Below are 22,749 nucleotides of genomic sequence, written 5' to 3'. Positions count from 1 at the left end.
CAGCTTTTACTGCGGTCCCCTTCAATATGCAGATGCCTCTCTGGTGTAATTAACTCTTCTTTGTAGGGTTTGAGGTCTCATACACAACCCATTTGGGGAGGGGGGGGAGGATATTGGCCCATTTATATAAAGAAAAATGTTTTCTTCCATCCAAGAAAAAAAAAAAAAAGATTTATTTTCAAAAATGAAGGTTCCGTGCTTACGTGGTAGTGTCATTTTCCGGTTTGAAGAATTTGTCACAGAGTCAGCAATAATGTCATAGGCTCAGCAGGCTGTAATCACGCACCTGGCAGCCTCTCATTATCCATAGATAAGATTATTTTCAAATGAGCCCGGATCATTCTTTTGCCAATGTGCTGTAATGGAGGCGGCGGCGGTGTTGGCGGCGGTTTTATGAAACTTAGAAAGTGTTTGACTCGGTAGCCTACTTCCCAAGCAGTTGAATTAGAAAAGTTAAAAAAGGAATAATTTAATGTAAGCCTAAAGGCTCACTGGCAGTTGAATTTTAAATGAATTTGCAACTTAGGTTGTAATTATAGGTTATAATTCATCCACGTGATGCAACGCATTTCAGTCACAGAACGTTTGTGTGGAACTAAGCAGTGTCTTTCCCAGCAATGGAATCTCTTCATTCTCTCATTAGAGTGTGAAATGTTCACCCCACGTAATTTAAACTTTCGGAGCAAGATGTGCATTGATTGAAACGGCAACTGAATGTTGGGGGGTTGAAATTCAGGTGGAAACGTTGCCTGCCATGTCAAGCTTTGAGATAAAAATCTCTTGCTGGAAAGTCTATCTTATGTAGACTGAAAAGGTGGTCGCAGTCAGTAAAACCCTGCATTACATTAACAAACACACTATGTGGCAGGTTAGTGTATTTAATTTGGGAAGCAATTACATTTGACTCTTAACAAGGAGTGGAAGCAACTAATTGCTTCCGAGGACTTTCTGTTTTCATTATAATTTGGTTCCCGAAGATCATGCACTAACCCATTACATTTGCAACAAAAAAACATATCGCACTAAATATCTGCCATCCCATGTATTTTGCAAAGAGCTTGATTCATTGGAGTGTTTTATTGAATGGATTGGTCAGTCCTGCAATAACAATGCTGCTACACAAACATACGGTGCAAAGATGATAATAATCACACTAATATTATATAATTGGCTCATTTCTCCCTTTATGACTGGTTAGTATCAAATAAATCCCCTATGCATTCCTGCAGGTTTAATTCCATCTGTTTTTCTTAAGTCAGTCAGAGGTAAAGCCCATGATTAATGAAGCAGCCAGGGCTAATTTTCTTAGTTTTCCTCAGAGCGAGAGCCTGCTGACCAAGCTGGTTTCTGTTTTAGAACTGGACTGCAAAAGATACTCACAGAATGCTGTGGAGATCTCATTGGTGCTCCCATAACAGGGAGTATCTTAGACACAGTGTGCAGTCCAGACTATATACAGTGCAGTCCGTAAGCATTGGGACAGCGATACAATTACTTTTTTGGCTCTACACCTCCGTCACATTGGAATATGGAGGTAGTTAAAGTACAGCCTTAATTTGAGGGAAGTTACATCCAAATTGGGTGCTCCATGTAAGATGCACAGACCTTTTTATACAGTTCTGCCATTTTAGTGGCCCAAAAGTTATCAGACAAATTAACATGGTGTTAAATTAAGTCATCATATTTAGTACTTGATTGCAAATTGCTTACATTAGATGACTGCCTGAAGTCTGTGACCCATAGACATCTTCAGATGCTGGGTATCTTCCCTGGTGATGCCCTGCCATGCCTGTACAGCAGCCATCTTCAGTTCCTGTTTGTTTTGGAGGCGTTTTGCCTTCAGTCTTGTCTTTAGCCAGTGAAGCACATATTAAATTAGATTCAAGTTGGGTGACTGACTTGGCCAGTCCAGAAAATTCCACTTTTCGGCCCTGAAAAACTCCATGGTTGCTATAGTCGTATGTATGAGGTTGTTGTTCTGCAGCAAAGGGAATTGCTGTTCAATGAGTTTTGAGGCATTTGGTTGGAACTAAGCCAAACTAACGTTTCTGTACTCTTCAGAAATCACCCTGCCATCAGCAGTCACATCATAAATAAAGACAAGCGAGCCAGTTCCAATTGCAGCCATATATGCCCAAGCCATAACACTATCTTCACCATTTTTCACAGATGGGGGGAGGGGGAACTTTGGAGCAGTTATTTTGTTTTTCCACAATTTCAACTTTCCATCACTTTGGTACAGGTTAATATTAGTCTAATTTGTCCTTAAGACTTTGTTCACCATAGACATGCAATAGACAAGAACATATTGTAGATACTGTATAATCACCATAGATAAGCAATGTGGTTCTCAGCTCTAATAATAATGAGATTTACTTGTTCATTTGGTGTTAAACATTTACATTTGTAACCTATTTTATGTGCATTTTAGATATACTTTAACATGACAGATGAAAAGAGTATTTATGTTTACAGAGTGGAAAATCATTAGCTTGCCTTTTTAGTTCATGCATTAATTAGTTTACTTTACGTACAATGTGAATAATCTTACATTATTACATTTTAGTCATTCATCACATTCTACTGAACAAATGAAAATAAATAAATGTAAACTATATTTAAAATATTTCTATTTTTCTATAGTGTGTTCATGAATACATGACGGTATTAAAATAAAGAATAAACTATGAAGATAAATATGTCACATATCGTAGCAGTGTGAGTTTTGCTTCTTTTGGCCGTCTTCTCTGCAAACCACTGAAAGCATGTTGTTTAAAAAAAGGAAGGAACCTAACCCTTAAATTCAGCAGGTTTCGAGAAGTATGTAGCTTAGCTGATCTAAACCCAGTAATAATCTATCATCAGGGCAGCTTTACCCCAGTTGCACTGTAGTGGATGAGTGAGTCCAGTGAGAAGCACATAAATCCTCAGAGTGGACTGCGAGGTATGGGAGGGACACAGTGCGCAGGATCTGGAAGTCAGCACGCAGGAAAGTAACAGGATTCTCATCAACAGCAACGCAACTGTCACATTGTTATTTTGGCCAGAAAACGGAGCTGCCATTCAGGAGTCTGGCTGGCGCGTGGCGGCAGCAGATGGCGGAGGGAAAGCATGCAAAGCAGAGCTGGCACACCTAAACCGGGGTGGCACTTCCGCACAAACTGTGAACTCAATTAAAGCAGGAGGCAGAAAGCCGGCGCTTGCGCTAAGCTGAAAGGACCGGCTCGCGCCGCTGAGAAATGCCTGCCGCGCAGCTCCTTCCAGACAACCAATATTTTTATAAAATTAAAACATTGGCATGTCCCCCATTCCACTGTGATGAAAGCAAAAATACTGCATTTGGCACGGCTGACCAGAACATTCGGCAAAGCGGTGCAAGCCCTGTATGTGAACATATGCCCCTTTTAAAGAACTGTTAAGTAGTTCCACAGATGTACAGTATGTGTATGGTAAAATGCTTCACAAAAAAATAAATAAATAAATAAATAAAATTCAAATTACTAAAAAATTAGGGTTTAAATGATACGGAGTACTAAGGGTGAATTTTGCAGCAGTGTAATTGCAGTCACGCCAAGAGATTATTGATAGTTTAGTTAATATCTTGTTTTCAGCATCCAAGAGTTTAGCAAAATCAAAAATAAGCCATTTGGCTGAAGACAAGTGAATAATCCTGCTCCACTCTTTTCACGACTGTCACTTGAAATGTGTACTATAACTTTCAGTCATTCACGGTTTCTAATGCCGCAGAGGAAATAACATCCTAGCAGACTGTATTGGTGGACTACCACTAATTTAACACCTGGAATAAACAACATACATGCAACTTTGCACTTTCAGTTTTAAGTTGATGTGCCTTGAAGTTAAACCATGGAACCAGACAAGAAACAGCATTGCTACTTCGTAGAACATTAAAGATGTTTCAACAGGAAAGAAAAACCATCCAACTGATATATTAGTCTATCAATAATTGAAATTCCCACTTCCACAAAATGTGAATAATTACTGTCCTCAAGTCTAACTAAGCCAATTTCGAAACAAATGTAAGCAAAACGCCATGTTCTCATCTCCTTCTTCACTTCATTCTCCCACCAAACGTACAGTGCATTTTTGAAACAATCCTGCATTGTTGCAATATTCATAATGAAAAATGCAGTGACTGCATCGGCCCATACTTGTTATACAGCTGACAATCTCCACAACACTCCCAAGTCATTTTCACATGCTATAATAAGCACAACACTTTGCGCTCCACTCCACATGGCAGCATATGCTTTTTCTAGACAAAACCTCAATACCATCAGAAGAAAAATGTCATTTGCCTCTTCGGTCCTCTCATTGCTGGTTCAGATGGTCCGCCTCCTTGTTTGGTTTTACTCATGTAAATCACACTGCAGACATGTTTACTCCCCAAACAGACAGTTATTTGAGAATTTGGTCCTGTCGTTAGTGCTCTCAGGCGGGATCCCATGCTACGGGCCATGGGCTGACACTACGCTTCTGGAGAGCCTGTGCTTGTGTTGGAACACCCCCCCCCCCCCAAAAAAAAAAAAGAACCCAATCCAGACTGTCTGAGATTCTGCCTACCGCTTTTAGGAAGAGATTCCTACTCCAAAATAACTACAGAAGGAATTCAAGGCCTGGACGTCCACCAACTGAATATTCCTGGAAGCTCTCACCACCATTATCACAATCGTCTGGCTTGCTGTTGTATAGCGCTAGGTAGCCACTACAACTACCCTACGGGAGACGGAACTGTTGGGGGAGCTTATGAAATGTGACTGACAGACCATATGAAATGGGATGTGGTTATGCTATTTGGGAAAATAGCCTACATTTTTAATGTGGCATTATGAATCCAACTGGCATAGCAATGCCGTACTTTTTCTACAAAGAAAACTTGACTAGCAAAACCACACAGAGTAAAGAAGTAAACATGCATTGAGCATATTCAAGTACAGCAGGCAAATATTACACTACATCCATTTTATTCACTGGCACCTTGCAATGCTACATTTCTACTTTTTTAAAATTACTGCTTTAATATGTAGAATCACTATTAACTTTCAGACTTCATGGTTCCAGGGCTCAATTTTCCAAGAGCAGACAGATGCTCACTTTGAAAGAATCTGATGTTCACATTTTATTGCAAAATTATACTTAAAATTAAGACTTGCATTAAAATGCATAGCATGTTGATTGCATGGCATTAAAACATCATCAGATAACAATATAATTATATAAAGGAAACAGATGACACTTACAAGTAACAACAACAACTACAACAATAATAATAAAAGAATGCAATTGGAACACAAATGACTGTCACCTGCACAGCTGTACTGAGAGTTGGACTAAAGTCATTTCAAGAAAATTTAAAGCTGAATGTGTGTTGTAGTCAGAAGTACTTGGCCAGTCAATAATACTACTGTACATATACACACACTACAAAAACTATTAAAATAAAAATAATTTTTCAAAACAAAATCAAAGTATGTAGCAAAACAAAACAAAATTAAATTAAAAAAAAAAAGAAAAACAGGGCTGGGATGAGAAATCTCACCACTTGTATGAACTCAGACAATAAACACTTACGCATGCTTGTTAAGTTTAACTGTTTGAGAGGAACGGTTAAATATATATATATATATATATATATATATAATATATTGGTCAATGAGAGGGAAAAAAAATGAATCATATGACATGTACAGCTGCGTATATGCTTCAATCAGTTTACAATACAATGATTCAATAAACCATCTTTGAATATGGAGAATTATTACACTTCTAACTGCATGTGTGCACACACATACACACACGCACATGCACACACACACGCACATACACACACACACACACACACACACATACACTATCATTAGGACGGGATTGCTGCATACTGTTTATCCTTGGATATTTAGGCTATCACCAAATGTATCTCTAAAATGATTGTAATTTGTGGAGATGTTTGGTGATTTTTGCTGCAACACTAACATTGGAACAATAGAATTTAACCGCAAAAATGCAACAGTCAATGGAATTGTATTATCTTTGTCTACCACCATGGGTCCCATTATGAATGTAGCTGTCAAAGTAAGAAGTATTGTTTACTAAAACAATTTAAAGGGCCCTGGTTAGCAGTTAGTGGATTTATGTTGTGTTCACTCCCCTTTCAATCAAACTGTGTACTCCACCCAACAGCTGCTTGGAATTTTAAACTGAGAATATATGGAATCATAGCCATTCTGGCTCTATGGGTGGGAATGACTGTTGATGGGTCAGTGGGATGGTATACAAAACCATTGTCACAATAGTTGTGTCCATCTCCTAGCAATAATAACAAAATCATTGTGAAAGACCAGGTTTATTAACACAGGATTGAAATAGATAGTTATGCATTGACTTATTGACACCAAGCCAGAAGTAAATTAATTTGTAAACAAATTAAGCCGCCTAGTTCCAATTTGGAAACAGCGTGTGGACAACACTCTGTATCAATTATATTTTAGTAGGACTTTGAAATACGTACCCACTGAATGATATACAAGACCACTGTGATGATGTGACTGATGGATGTTGCTCTCTTTCATATCTCATAGTAGGTTGAATTAAAGACAGACTGACAAAACACCTTGAGCACGGAGCTAAGGGAAACAATCCACAGACAAGAACTGGAATAAAAATGAGCAATGTCTCACATCGACACAGCAGCCTCTCTCTGTGCTAATTCTCAAAAATATTTGATCAACCCACCCATTTTCATTTTGCAAATCATAGCATTTGGAGGGGTTATGGTTACAGCACTTAAATATAATTGAATACATACTGTAGGCCAAAGTCAAGGCGTAGTCCTACTGTAAACAAGATCAATATGCACACTAAAATGTTATGCAAGGCAAAGGCCTGTTTCAGTAGACACTTTGATACTTGTTTTTTTTTTTTTTTTCAAAACAGGCCAAGTTAACCAATGTGTTAACCACAGTTCATACACATGTTGGAAAGCAAGCTGCAGCAACTTAATCGTTATATTGAGACCACCAAAGTTATTGATAGATTCTTAAATGCACTTGCATGCTCAAGCACACAGTGGTGAGCAGCACTTCTGCATGGCACTAGCAATATATTTGCAGCCTAGAACACAGAATTGCAGTACTTAATTTGGACAGAATTAAAACCTTCCCAGGAGCACTAAAATGCATTAAACCATATGTGTAAAAAAGTAACTGCACACTTAATTCCCAGGTAGAATATTCTGTTAATGATAACTGTATCTACCAAGCATAAAAGGTTATAGAGTCTTCGACAGAGACTGGTGTTGTTTAAAGGCATCTAACCAGTCTGGCATATAGTTTATACACTAGCTAAATGTTAATTTAAGCAATGTTTCACAGCACTCTGCCATAATAATTTTATAGTTGTTAGCAATTGTAGTAAACTCTAAAAAATAAAAAATAAAAATAATATATATTTTTTAAATCTATCATTAAACTAGAACTGACGTTATCAAAGTGCTGATTTGTTCTGATTGGTGTTATATATTACAAAAGGGATTACATTTAAATGATTAAACTATATTTTATATCAAATAAATGACGGTGTACATGGGCAATATTGATTTAGCGTAGAAATAAAATCTGACCCCTGGTGAACCTGTAAGCGTCCGAAAAGGAAAAAGTGGAATAGAATAGCCGTCTGGCAGATAGGACCCAGCGGAAAACAGCGAGTTCTTCGGTGGAGCCAGTCTAAGACACTGCGCGAGGCAAAGAGAGAGAGAGGGAGAGAGCGCGCAGACTCCTCCTCATCTCCGGTGTCAAACTTGACATCAGCCGCTGAGCCGAGAATGGTAACTTGCGTCGGAATCGGAGCCCTCACATCAGTGGCATGCTTCATGGAGTTATGTACCTCTCTTTGCCCTCTGAACTGCCGTCATGGATTGCAAACCCCCCGTGCTTTTTCTTACCCTGTTCTCGTTCATTTGCCAAGGACAACTGACTAGTCATCCATCCAATGAAGGTAAGATATCGTTTGGATTGAAATACAAGTGAAAGCGAATCGTGAGCTACAGCAGTTTCGGAGCATGCCGGAGACTCAGTTACTTGGTTGGCGATTACGGAATTAGTTAAGGTGGACCAGACCCAGATGATGCCCTGGATGGTCTGAAAACTACAGAACAATTGGAAACGTAACAAAGTGACATTTAATGCATTTTTGCTACATATATCGTGTTTCCTTTGTTGGATTTGTATTGCGATTAAAATGGATATCTGAAACAACTACGTTATGTAGGGCACTATAGCTGGCCAAACAAAATAAAATGCTATTTATCGATTTATTGCCTGACTGAATCGTTATAGAAGGTAGTTTAAACCCATATTATGGGTGATGGCAGGTACTTACATGAGGTCAAACCGTAAGTGGAAACTCGTAAAACATTAACACGAGGGCAAGTTGCATCATGTAAACCGCGTTTTTATTAAATGTCTCCAAATCACATTTAACACATAAAAACATATTTAAAATGAGCTTAGTTTTGATAATTCTTGTTATACAGGGAGACGCATTCACTAAATGTGTGCTTTATGAGAAAGGACAATGCATGCTGCTACATAGCGGTTTACGCGTCGTACCATACCATAATAGCGAACCCTTTGACATGGTTAATTCATTTCAGTCTGAAATCACCTATCGGGCTATGGCGTCCGTTTATTGTTTGACCATGTCAGTGTTCGAAAGACTATTATGCATTTTTTAAAATTCAGATAGTTTTTTAAAATGTTTAACAAGAGTCTAAATTTGTGACTGAGTAAATGGGATATGGGTAGCTGCACTTAAAGCATACTAATCTTCATCACTCTAGGTCATTTTAGATATGGATATGTGAATTCATATTCTGTCAGAATAAGAATTGGGAAGTCGATGGCCTCAGTGCAGTGAATATATTGCTGATGATAACTGACAATCACTTAAGCAGCGCATCTCTGACATGATTTTGCATAGTCGGCGATTTTCACAGTGATGTTGGAGACGCTGAAATTATTTCTAACGTCTTCAGTGATAGTTGGAAACTGATCTTTCTGTTCGGGTCGCTTTGGTTTATGGAAGCCTAGTCGTTTTTCACAGTAACCAAGATAAAATCAGAAAACGAATTGGTTTATTTTATCCTTGGCAAAAGGCTACTAGCCGACAGCCAATATGTAGTTCAACTCTGTTAAATGAGAGCAAGGAGGAGGAGGATTGTCATATTTGGTGCAATTAACCAGAATCATTAGCCTACCTTTGTAACTGTAAGAAAGTTGTCATTAGCCTATTTTACACACATGGATGTATTTTATCTTAATACATTAAACGTTTTAATTTTATGCTAAAGCTATATCAGGCAGGCGACCAGATGTGAAGACCTTTTCTAAATTCTTTCTTCACATGACGAGGGGAGGCGATTTTTTTCCCGTAATAATGGTTGTGTTATTTGTTTTCCTAAATTAAACACAAAATGGGTTAGTTTGTTCATTCAGATGTACTTGTAAAAACAGTTTAAAGTGTGTTCACTTCAGGTGACAAACAATTGACAAATAAAATTAGAACTAGATTAAGAATGAGGGTGGTGAAATAAGCATACTGTAGGTATATCATATGAATCACACTTCTCATATCTTTTTTAGTTTCTGTGAAAACACCCTCCTGTGTACATGCTTGTTCCATCATGTTGTCATCCCAGTCAGAACATATACCAAATGCGCACCTCATCTTTTCCGCTTGGTACACAGAATGAATGAATGAATGAATAAATAAATAAATAAATATGTAACACGGTTACCTATGACTTCATGATAGTTGTCCTTGTTTTGTATATTTTGCATTGTAGAAGTGTAGCAACACAACTCCGTGTTTGATGGCTAAATATTATTTCCGGACAGAAGAAAGGTCATTGTTGGATTTTTATTTTTGGATCGCTCATCTTATGAAACTACTTGTTATGCATATTGGATGTCAATTTAAAGTTACATTTAAAAAGCTTATAATACATATTTCAAGGTCTCCTGATGGAGGAAAATCTCAAATGTCATTCCATTCCATTGAAATATTTTATCTCAAACTTTTTTTAGTTTTCTTTGAATAGGTTTCACTTGTTATTTAATACTAAAATGGATTGATATGTGAAACAATGAACACAAGCTTGTATACAAGCTACTTCGTGTAGTTTTTAGCATGTCTGCTTATTTTCTGTGAAGTCTGCGGTCATTCACTTCATACAACTAAGGTTAAGTTATTTTCATCATACCCTGTTTTAATCCAAATTAGTAAATACATTATGTGACAGCATATGAAACAGTAAACGATAGCTTTTTTAAAACTTTTGTTTTAAACAAAAAATAACAAACAAAAAGCTACGGTAGAAGTTTTTTCATGCAAAATGCTGGGACGATGGTGTATACTGCGATATAACCAAGATAAGTGAAACATTATAAACAATTAAACAAATACGTTTTCAGATGTTAATTTCCCCTTGGATCTTACAGCCGAAAATAAGAAGAAGAAGAAAAAAAAAACTGATCACAAGATTTCAAGTACTGGAAAACCTAAATAAATAAATAAATAAATAAATAAATAAATAAATAAATAAATAAATAAATAAATAAATAGTATTATCCCCGTCCAGAAAATACAGTAGAACAAGTTATCGATACAGACATGCGAGTAGCAAATCTATGAAGATTAAAAATGGAAGAAAATTTTATTTTTAATTGTGTCCTGTTAAGTGCCTTGTGGTTGGTTGCATTTTGACTTTAATGTGAGATTAAATACACCATTCTGTAGTGGCCCTGGTAGAATTCATGTCTGACATATTGCATGTTTAAAGGTAGACACTTAAAAAGTTTTATAGCGGTAGAATTATATTGAGGTATATGGACTTCAGATGTGCTTGTGTGCGGGCGCTCGCGTGTGTGTGTCAGGTGTGTGTATAACATTTGTTTCTAAGTACACAGTAATGTCCAGGGTCGATTCAATTGTAACAGAGTACATATGGTCCAATGGGGACCATATGCACTCTGTAAGAGTTGATTTAACACTGAACATTTTACTATGTAGGCCTACTGTAAATGGGGAGAGAGCGATCCACCAGCAAGTGTCAGTATAGAGTCGCAGTCACTGAAATAAGAAAGGCAATTCATCTCTCAAGATGATCTGAATATTTTTAGACAACAACAGAGATAGAATACACGAGCACACAAATAAGCTACCATTTAAACAAAAGGGAGGATGAGCTAAATATAATGTTATGTTTTAATTACAAAATTACACAAAGTACGTGTATGTAAGTGTATATATTCACACCCAAGTACTTTTGAGGTTAATTTAGAACCATTAATCGTATTAAAGTGCATCTTAATGAAAATGTACTTTCCTTGTGGATATAGCATAAACTAGGTTTATTTTCGATCTTATAATTTCAGATAAAACCTGCTTTAGCCGCAAAAATAGGCCGTCATTTTGTACTTGTCATTGCGTGCTCAGAAATGGCATATTCTGATACTAATGCGTATCCATTCTACTTTATTGTACCCAGTGTCTAAATTATTTTTAAAGCTTATTTTTAAATTATATCGTACACTTCAAAATGATGTCATGATACATGTAGCTGAACAGGATTAATAGTACTCTCTGTGTCTTCATACCACTACAGCTATAATATCGAGTTTCGGATCACAGAGCTTGTTTGCATGACGTATACTCAATTTAGTTTAACCCGAAGAATATTGTGCTTCATCCTCCAAATAAACGGCTTATTTTTTCCTCTCAATGTATTCAGGATAAAGACACCGCATTTTGAAAATCCAGCATTATCGCAAACTCATGACACAAGAATACAACTTTTACGTTTAAAAAGTAGATGTTATTGCCATACATGCATTGTTTTTTGTTTTTTTTTTTTTTTTGGGGGGGGGGGGGGGTTGAGAAGGAACATATTATTGAGAGTTACTCTACTGCTAATAATAACACAGACTAGACTAAATAATCACGTTAGCATTAAAAGTTTGCATGTTCAACAGAAGTCGTTTTATGCCGCCTTCAAGACAACCATTTCGTTAACACCTTGATAGTCTACGTCGTAGCGTCAATTCACTGTTGAATTGAAAGTAGATGCTATAAGGTGCAATGGGCTACTAACAAGTTTGATTTACTGTAAAATTGAAGGCCACACTTAAGACCTGCATTATAAACATAATTCAAACGGATAACGAGAAAAGTTATTGAACAATCTGCCAACACTCATACAGTATGGCGAACGACGCTGCACAGATGGCCTGGCATATTTTATTTATTTATTTTTATAACTAATTTAGCCCCAAGCAACATCGAGTACTATAGAATTATGGAGGTATTGTGAAGGACAAAACAGACTAATAGTGCCAATTATACACTCGATAAATTAAAGAAGGACTACAAACACGTTGGGAATTCCTATATATTTTAAATGTAAGAATATTTTTAAACATAATACATTCCAGGTGTGGTTGCCTTTAATTGACCTGCCATGTTAGGGCCGCATAATGCGATTCTGAGTATCCGGGCTCACAGATTTTAGATTTTGTATTACTGTATTGGATTGGAATATGGTCCTTTGATTATGGGGAATCTCCTCCCAAATAGCCTTTACTGAATTAAATGTTTTGTGAGGGACGTAAACAAAATGTACGCGTACACAATTACACGCCTGAACTTTCTAAAGGTTTATACCTATTTCGTGGGGATTACTATAGGATAAAACACACGCGCGCGCGCGCGCACACACACACACAAACGCAAACACACACACACACGTATCTTGAAAACATGCATTTCCAGTGAAACCTGCGTTTTATTTTGAGAGTTAAGATGCGCCATCGTGTTTGATTCGTTGTTAGCCCAGTGTCCGAATAGAGTTTCATATAAGACCGCAGAATAAAAAAAACAATGTGTTAATCAGCGACCCATACTTTAAAAGTGAAGACATAACGACTGTTTTGCGCTGGATAGTTTTTTATTTGGACGAGCCACGTTATAAAGCAGTCTCTTTGCAGAGAACAATGTTTCCTAACAATGTTCTTGTGAGTAACAATGGACAATTTAGTTTTCATAAATTGTGTTTATTAAAGTAGGCTACTTTTAAAGCTAAAGATGTGAGAAACAAAAAATCAATCTAGGGTTAACGGTTTTATAGAAATAGTACAGTTGTGTAACATTACAATCTGAATAGTGCCAATATTCCGATTGTACTGTCGCAGAACTGTATTATTTCTATAACACGGTTAATCTTTATCACTTTAAGATCGTTTCCATCACAGCATCATAGACAGCCATAAAATATACCCGTGGACAGGAAAAACCTGAATTTCAATTTGGAACTAAAATATTTACTTGCGAGGCGTAGCCTACTCAGTGAGGCAGAGGTTTACGCACTTGTCTTTTATGGTTGCGTGATGTTACTGAAAAAGGACATCTGAAATTAATTAATGGCGACTGTCTCGAATAGTCGGTTTTAGTTTGTTTTTTTAACGCCATGGAGTTTTCATTTTATAAAGACATACAATCGAACATGAAAGTTTGTTTGCTAAGCCAAAGTGTTCATTCATGTTCGCCTTTTGGACTGTAGCTTTAGTAAGAGTAACCAAAGCACCAGCAACACAACAACAGACCATTATGCACAACAACAACAACAACAATAATAATAATAATAATAATAATAATGTTTTTAAGAAGCTCAGTTGGCACTACTCTTCTACTGTAAATCGAAATATTATCCCCTCAATCTCAACTCCTCACAAGGTTATCAGCTATTTGTGAATTATTATGTCTAAGGGCCTACTACTGCTCTCCAGGCAGTAATTCGTTTTCTCCATACAAAGAGGTGTTGCGAAAATTGTAAAAAGTGAAATGACAAAAAGCACTTTATAAAATATTGTATTGGAGCTGTAATGCATTTTAAATTAATACAGCGGACAGAGCACATGAGACTGGTTATTTCAGTAATTACAAAGTGATGAAAGGGGTACTGTGATATTTCTTTTTACTCTTGACTGCCTTTGAGTAGCTACTGCACTTACTTACTTTACTGTCGGGTTAGCTGGAAGGCTGTTAAAAGAAACAATATCGCCTTTGTTATTACATTGATGTGTGTATGTACGTGTACATGTATGCACTTGTATTTGGGTACTAAAATTCCCAGCGTTAATTCAACACTAATATGATTCCAGTAGGGACCATATGTACTCTGTAAGAGCTGATTTAACAACGGACATTTTACAGTGATAATTCTCATCTAATCTAATATCTACTAAATTCTGTGAGAATACAACATACAGATTTTATGACTCAGGCGTAATTTATTACTAGTCGTTTGAAACATGCGTTTTTAGTACTTTATGCTTCCTGAAGTCTAACTGTGATTGCACTCGTGATAGGAAATTTAATGTAATAAATCACCAAAACACATAACCAAGAAGAAAACCAATGGAATGCAGACACTGTTTGAATTTCGATGGATAATTATTAAATACGATTCTGTATTTTTAACAGTAATTTTGAAACTTTGAGTGTCATGATAGAATATTTTTTATGCTACAGAACAAACGACTCATAATATTTTCTTACTCCCATGTGTTGTACATTACATAAAAATGATATTATTTTATATCTTAATTTTTTTAATCATGGCATGTTGCCTACTCAAAGAGACCTCTATTCAAAGAAGCAAATTGATTTTATGCCATTCGACAGTACTTTTTAAGGCAAGCAGATCTTGGCAGACCAGGATATTAACTCCCTCAAACAATTAAATGTTGACCTCAAGTTATATTTGGATGTACAGTGCCTTCATAAGATACAGTAACTGAGGAACAATGTATTTTAAAAATGGTGGAAACCTTGTCTTGATACACTACATACCAATGTGCATAGCAGTTCCTTAGTTATATGGTTTATGCTTTTTGTAGAACATGTTCATTCAACTATCCACAAGAGAATAAGAAACAGCCTTCTTTTGCTGGAAAAAAGCCTTGTTCTTTTTAGAAATGGCTTTGGTGTAGCCTCTATAAGCCTATCCAACAACTTTCAAAGAGTAGCAACTCTTGTGACAGACAATAGTGACAGGGGTGTATATGTAATGGGACGGTGGAGGAGTTTGTGGCAGGCTGTACAATACAAGTGCGTGGTCTCGGCTCTCTGCCTTGGATAGCCGTTTAGTGCCAAAGTGAGCTCTCTCCGCCTTGCCATGGAGAGCCGTAGGAAGCAGCACACGGGCTCTCCTCCCCGCCTAGGGCGCCATGATGGGCTGTATTTTTAGACCGAGGTGCAGAGAGGCTTCGGCACTGTATCCTAGAGCAAGGCGGACCCCCGCTGGGAAGGGCCCCTGTTTTGTGAGCGATGGTACCTTTCAGGGGGTGCTGAAAATGTGCTTACACATGCCTTTACTGCAAAAATAGCCCTGCGTCGTTCGGCAGTATCTTCCGGGCGTCGAACCCGCGGCACGCGGTGCTGTTGGGTGGAGACAGCAGACGGAAGAAGCGCCGAGCATTCAGAGGAGTTGAGGGAGAGCAGACATCACACAGAGCGAGACTGAGCTGAATTATTCATGCTGTGTACTTTAATACTTCATCGCCGCCGTAATGGGTAGAGTCTGTAATAATTGTGTTGTTGGGTGGGCGCGGTAAGGTTTGTGGAAAAATGTCAGGGTTTCTTCTTCCTCTTGGATTATCTTCAGTCCTGCTGTTTTCTCCAGGCTACAGACTCATCCAACAATAAATAAAAAAAGCGTTCCTCTCTGCTGTAAAGGAAGTTGTGGCTCTTAGTAAAGGATTTCAACAGTACAGCACTGCTTTCAAGTAATAGTTGATGCAATGGAAACCCTTTCTTTTTTTTTTTAGCATTTTGTGAATTATACTTTTTGCAGTTTGTTGCTCTGATTGTTTTGGAATGTTAATCTGGAGGAATAACAAATCTAATGTTATTGCATTAAAGCAATTTTCAAATGTGTAAAATGATCAGGGCAAAGTTACTGTCATGCAAATTTAAAAAAACACCATTGATTCCTGAATTAATACGAAGGAGGCCTATATGTATAATAGCATTTTTCTTTTTATAATTTGTTTTTCATCATTAGCAATTGATGGAAAATTGGTGATGAGTTTTATTGTTGCATAATTTCAAACCAATATAGAAAATAAAGTAAAGAAGACATACAGAAAAGGTCATACCTTACAGATATCTGCTTTGTTATATGAAACAAATGAATAACAAGTTTCCCAACTTATTTTTTATGAGAATTATCTTTGTATTATATTTTTGTAAACATTTACTTCTCACATATATCACTTCTCACGCAGATCACTCCCCTCATTCAATATACTGACATTGAAGAGGAAAACAAAAGGCATTTGAACACTTACTGCTGACAGTAAACTTAATTTAAATGAAACCAAGCCAAATTATTCTAAATTCTTCTAGCACTTTCAGTTTTACTCATGTTATAGCATATTTTCAAAGATATTTTAGATGTTCCATATGCAGTGTGAATATGAATGCACAGAAATATGCTATGTGCATTTCCATGCATAAGGAAGTATTGTAACAATTTTTTTACTGTTATTGCTGAAGAATTATACAATATAATTAAGTGTATGACTGTATCATTCATGTTTTAACTGGAGAGATGTTATTATTTTCCAGAAACTATCCCAGTGCAACTTTACTTTTTATTATTTTTATTATATTTAAAATTTTGAGAGGAACTATCCAGTGCAGCTATTGTTACTATATTGGACATTTTAGAGATGTTAGTATTTCCCAGGTACTATGTAGTATAAATTAATTTGTATTATTTGTATTAAATTTAAGATTTGAGAGGAATCTCAAATTTCCCAGGAATTATTCCAGTGCAACATTTTTTATTAATTTTATTATATCTCAGATTTTATCTTATGTGCTGATGAGTTTCTCACACCAGGTTCACTTTTTCTTAATTGCCTGTCACCTAATTACATAAATGAAAGAAAGATCATAAAATGTACTATGGGTGTGCGGACACTGGTATCTGATGGAATTGTGTGCAGTAAAAGCATTGCACGCGATAATTTAAAAAAATAATATTGTTTCATTTAGTTCTGGCAGAAATAGATCTTTTGATATTTTATAGCCTTGGTCTGATGAGGTTCTCCATGCCAGATCGGACGTTGCTATGTGCGTGTTTATTTTGGAGGGACGGGTTGGTGTTGTGCGCCTTGGCCGAGGCGGAGGCTGGAGGTTTCCCAGCAGGCTTTGGGGCCCAGAAGTCGCAAACACCAGCTGCAGAGGAGGGGGCGACCCTGTCGGGATCAGCCCAGCATGCTGGAGGTCATCCAGGTTTGACCTTCCCGATCCAGAGATGCGGCACTTTCCGCTTTCCTAACCCCTTCGGACTTTTCCCGGACCCTCCCATCTCCTCTCTGAGCTGCCAGCATTCCTCTGCGACACCCACCATTGGCACAGATCCTAGAAAGGCTTATTGTTGATAGGATTTTTTTTTTTTTTTTTCAACACATGAACTAAACCACCTGATTCAAGTAATCCTAATCTGGACTGAACCGATACGATGTGCCTGACCTAAGACCCATGGTGGTTCAACAAAGACTGGCAGACATTCTGGAATGGGGGGATCAGTGTTGAAAAGCCTTGATCTGAGTTGCGCAGCACAAAGGCCAACTGCATGCACTTGACACCAACTGTAACGGTTGACCTCGCAAACGGTCTTCAGTGTCAGGACGGAATAGTTCCCAAACTCTCAAGGCCACGACTCACTTAATTAGTGGACATATTTTCCATGACTCATCCCGTCATAAAATGTCATCTTACACATCTTTCTAAATGGAATTCAAATGGTATGTGTGTGTGTTTGTGTGTGCGCGTGTGTAATGTATATTTTAGCTAGTGCTATGAATTTAACTACTGTAGTGTTTAACTGACGTATGTCTTACATGAAGTAAAGAAAAAACACTTTTATTTCAAATCTCTTGACCCCACTTACAGCCCATCACTGAGTCCTGACCCAAATTGGAAATGTTTATTCCTCAGTTAAACTGAAGGAGAATACAAAAAACCCCACACACGTAGTTAGACAAGTATCCACTGTTTTCCACCCTATTGTGCAGTGTTTGTGTGGAAGTAGGTCTAGGCGTTCGATGGAGGAGCCACAGGCTGATTAGAGGGACACATTTCCCGCAGTGTGGGGTTGATTTATCAGCTGGATTGATGGCCTTGGGCCTCCCGTGGCTGTAGCCCAAGATTATTGTCTCCCTCCTGTATTGATTCACCTGTTCTGCCTCATGCCGTTCCCTCCTGGTGACGAGCAGTTCGGTTTCTATTAATACTTTTCACTTACCGTACACAGAAGGGCATTGTGGGGGACGGAGAGGGCCCCGCCTGATGGCCGCACCTTAATTACGGGAGGGGTAGGGGACGTCAGCTGCCATTTCCTCTTCCTGTCACTTGAGAATTCGCATTGCCAGTTCAGCCATCTCATTTTCTGCTCTCAAATTCCCTCGGTTGGCTCAATTTGAGACGCTGGCTCGGCTCATTGAGAAATTTAAATTGGAACCAATGGAGCTGGATATGAGCTGCCATTATCTGACATAAGCAGATAGCTTTATTACACTTAATGGAAACCCGTCTACTGTACACGAATGGAACGGCCCAGCTGTTTGGCGAGCTCGCAGGTGAGGCCCAGTTTAAGGCTCTCACACTGGAATTCGATAATGGATTTCCCTTTCCCCTCTGGCTGCGATGGGTCCACTGTGTGTGGATGACATGGCATCACACACAGAATCCCTTTCAGTTTGTATTGACCCATCCACCCTCTGGTATTTCCAAGCCTTTTTATACGTGCATTTACTTAAACGAGTCTTTCAGTATTGTCCTCATTAATGCAAAGATGTGGATATAGTTTCTGAATGAAAATTAACTTGAAAATTATTTAAGATAAAATGAACGGACATACATTTGCTCTGTGACTTTGTGTTCAGTTTACTGGAACTGCCGTCTCCAATCATGCATTTCTGTCTTGCCTTAAACAATGCAGAAACCACACACTGCAGTCTGGAAAATTAGGCACAGGGGAAAAGAAAATAATGGATCGCCTTCTGTCTTGTGTAATATTTAACAAAGGACTGATGTTGTCATTGCAATGCAAATAGCTTAACGTGCCTGGGAAAGGCAGGCTCACATGCCACATTTCCCCTTCCCTGACTTGCTTCCCAAAAATGATGCAGTTTGCCAGAAACAAACCCAATGCATGGAATTAGATAAAGGCTGGCTTTTGGAGATATGGACAAAACATAAAATTTTGGATTTTTGTTGGGTGGAGTTGGAGAATCAATCACATTTTCTTAGAAGTAGATCATTGTTGGAGTGTGTACAGAAATGAGTATTTAACTAATAATGGCTGAATCCTCTCAAACAAAAGCAGTCTGTATTTTTCATTTGACTTTAAGTAACACTGTATTACTTAAAGAGTCCAGAGAGACATTGTTGAGGCATTCAATGAGGAGAGTATAATGCATAATAATTTTGTACTATGTGCAATGTTGAGGAGATAAGCGCTATATTATGTATATAATTTTATTTTATGGCTACGTGTCTGAAAGCTCTATCTAATGGGCTGTGTCTCAGTCTTTCCCGGGTTGTCTACTCTTCACACTTCCCACTTCTTCACACATAGTGGTAGTAGCTGTGGATGTGATTTGGAGCTGTGATTACACCCCAACCCCCATCCTACAGCTGTGCTGCACGTTTATTAGCACTCCTTTCTCTCTTCTATCCAGCTAAGAATGTCAAATTTGGTTTAAGGTGCTTATTTAAAAAACTGTGCCCCTGGTTCCTCATCCTGGAGCATGCTGTGCATGCTGGTTTCAGTTGCAAAGGCTTCTAAGCGATTCAATTAATTGAGTCGTTCGTTGAATGTTTGACATGACATTGGAAAGTTTGACGTCATTGGAATGAAGGGAAGTGTGTCATGAGGTGTCTGCAGACATCTGAGTAAAGGGAGTGTGAGCAACATGACAGTGTGGGTAAAATGTGAATCTTGGTAAAATGTGAATCTAGGTACAGTGAGTCTGTGTGAAGTGAGCCTGGGTAATATGAGAGTGTGGGTAATATAAGTATAGGTAAAATGTGAATCCAGGTACAGTGAGTCTGGGTAAAATGAAAGTCTGGGTAATATGAGAGTGTGGGTAAAATGTGAATCTGGGTACAGTGAGTCTGTGTAAACTGATTCTGGGTAAAATGAGTCGGTGTAATATGAGAGTCTGGGTAAAGTCAGGGCAGACACGGTGAGTGCAGGTCTGAATGTTACATCTTGAACAGGGCACCATGGCTGTTATCCACTTCCTCCATCAGCTCTAAACTTGTTGAATAAAAAGGGAAACTTTCATCTAGAAACCTCTCAATTTGTAATTTTAGCAGATATGAAAGATTCAGACATAATACTCATATCCATTTTCATTCTGCCTTCACTAATACCTCTTTGGAGATTGACTATTTTTCCTGAGTGCATATTTGAAGGAATTCATTGTGGCTCCATCTTTAGACCTTGGAAGTAAAACATTTATGAAATTATCAAGTTTCATTAATTTCAGGAACAATAGCAATAAACCAGCATTTAATTTGAAAGTTTGTCTTTGAGTGAAGCTCATACATTTACATTTGATTTTTAATATTTACAGAGTATACATTTCATTTATTTCTTCATCAGATAAAGGCTCAGATTATATCAACCAAACTAGTAATAATTCGTTAAAAACCTGCAAACAATATGTTACATTTACAAGAGCACAAATGTAAATACTAACACTGAAGAGGGATTTAAATACAGTATTTTTTTTTTTGCTTTTGTAAACGGTTCAAGTAAATTTATCGATTTAATCTGAGCCTGTGTATGAAATTTAATGCGATAGACTGTCAGTGTTTGTGCTTTGACAAGCCTTTCATCTATTTAATCTTGGACATATCAGTTTGCCCATTTTGTTCATGAAATTGATCTGTGCTCTCCCTGCCCACTAGAACAAACAAACTCACAGCACTGAACATGCCCGGAAAATTCATTATGACATAACCTACATTATCATACAGAACCGGTGCTCTGTTTTTATACAAAATTGAGCAGACAGGGTGTTGGGGTCTACTCTGAAGGGGATTGTGGAGCTATTTTTGAGTTTTAAATCAGAGCTGAAGATTATGCATCCCTAGGCATACAAACAGTTCACCAGGCATTTACCCCATCGGTGAAATCAGACTGCCCTGCAATCAGATGTTTAGCTGTCTAAAGCCAATGAACACAGCCTGTGTAGACGATTTGGATCTCACAGTGCTTGTTTTGGACATGCCCCATGATTCCCTTACATGGTTTAGAAAGCTATCAATAGAATAACCCACACCAAAGCCACAGTGGTACAGCCTGGGACGAGTGAGACAGTCACCTTAAAGCCCTGCGGCTGGCTCGCTTGTGTGCTCAATCTGTGCCGCATTGATGCAGTGTTGGAGGAGGAGGCCCTGTGCCAGTGCTGTAGCCAACACACTCAACACCGTACCCCACACATTGATTTCTCTATAAATAACAGCGAGGAGACGCCCACACGCATATATTCGTTAAGTCTTTAGGAGCCACAGCAAAGCGGACCACGTCCCCGTAAAGAGGGCTTCAAAGTAAAAGGTGTCTCTTTCGAGGGGGCGGGGCAGGAGGATAATAGAGGTAAATGAGAAAGAAAGGGAAACAGACTTAATTTCTCTTTTGTTGTTTGTTTCTCTCCTCTCACACAGTTAACCTGCTGGATTCGAAAGCAAGCCAAGGGGAGCTGGGATGGATTTCCTACCCGTCGCATGGGGTGAGTTGCCTGTCAATGAAGTGTGAATTTGTTAGAATACACCGGTTGCCTCATATCAGTGAATTACATAATTACAGTATTCCAGTCGCTCAGTTTTAACTTCATAACAAAGGGAGGGATTCAATCAACATTTGTCTAACCTTGGCTTAAAAATAAAGTCAGGTTTTGGTGTTAAAAAAAAAAAAAATAGTTCAGTAAGTTGATTTTGGTGATAGCTTAACGTGCCTTAAATATAACGCCTGCATTTGCATGTACTGCAGTACAAAATTAAGGTCAAATCCAGGCCAAAGCAGCGATGATGAAGAACACGACTGTTGTCCCTGAGATCAAACTGCACTGTGTGTGCGGGAAAGGGGAAAAGAACACCAGAAAACACACAGCCTGTCATCGGGCGCAGTAACACTCACTCGCGCGCTCTTTGTTTTGTTTGACCGCCGAGATCCCATGCAACGGTCTCCCCGAATGGCCACATCGAATTGACCGACGATGAAAGCATTGGCCCCATGGGCAGCTCCAACTGGACTTTTTTCAAAACTTTATTAAGTGTTTAATAAAGAACCGCTGGCAGTCCTTTAAGGTAATCCAGTAATTTGTTCCATATACCTGCCAAACCTAGTTTCCCATTCTAGTGTTTATGGCAGGGGTTGCCGTAAAGCGGTGTTTCTTGGTTCTGCTCTTGGGGCACAATCTGAACACTAGTTTTAGTTCCAGAGGAGCCCTTTGATCAATTTAATTGGGCTGTTAATTGAATGCTGACCCTGGGTTTGATTTGTCTGGACAGGTGTGAAATAATATTATATATTGTGTGGCTGGTGTGCTAGCTTATTACCAGTGACACTGAAACATTGATTAATATTCAATT

At 38.2% G+C, this 22,749-nt stretch overlaps 2 protein-coding genes across 3 annotated transcripts in view; one reads left to right on the top strand and one right to left on the bottom strand.

The window, feature by feature from the left end:
- LOC135240620 (myosin light chain 1, skeletal muscle isoform-like) overlaps nt 1-22,749 on the bottom strand; it is a 465,194-nt gene that overhangs the window by 414,896 nt on the left and 27,549 nt on the right. The gene's annotated exons all lie outside the window — the stretch shown is intronic.
- Nucleotides 7,794-22,749, top strand: part of epha3 (eph receptor A3) — a 107,367-nt gene continuing 92,411 nt past the window's right edge. Inside the window, exons 1-2 of one of the 2 annotated variants that reach the window (XM_064310338.1) lie at nt 7,794-8,013; nt 21,823-21,887. In XM_064310338.1, coding sequence (XP_064166408.1) covers nt 7,929-8,013; nt 21,823-21,887 — 150 coding nt within the window. In that variant the 5' untranslated portion in view covers nt 7,794-7,928. The remainder of the gene's footprint in view (nt 8,014-21,822; nt 21,888-22,749) is intronic. The other variant, XM_064310339.1, reaches the window with a different exon arrangement.

The sequence above is a fragment of the Anguilla rostrata genome, chromosome 15 (genome assembly GCF_018555375.3).
Source record: "Anguilla rostrata isolate EN2019 chromosome 15, ASM1855537v3, whole genome shotgun sequence".
Classification (NCBI taxonomy): domain Eukaryota; kingdom Metazoa; phylum Chordata; class Actinopteri; order Anguilliformes; family Anguillidae; genus Anguilla; species Anguilla rostrata.
This window is presented reverse-complemented; position numbering and strand designations above follow the sequence as displayed.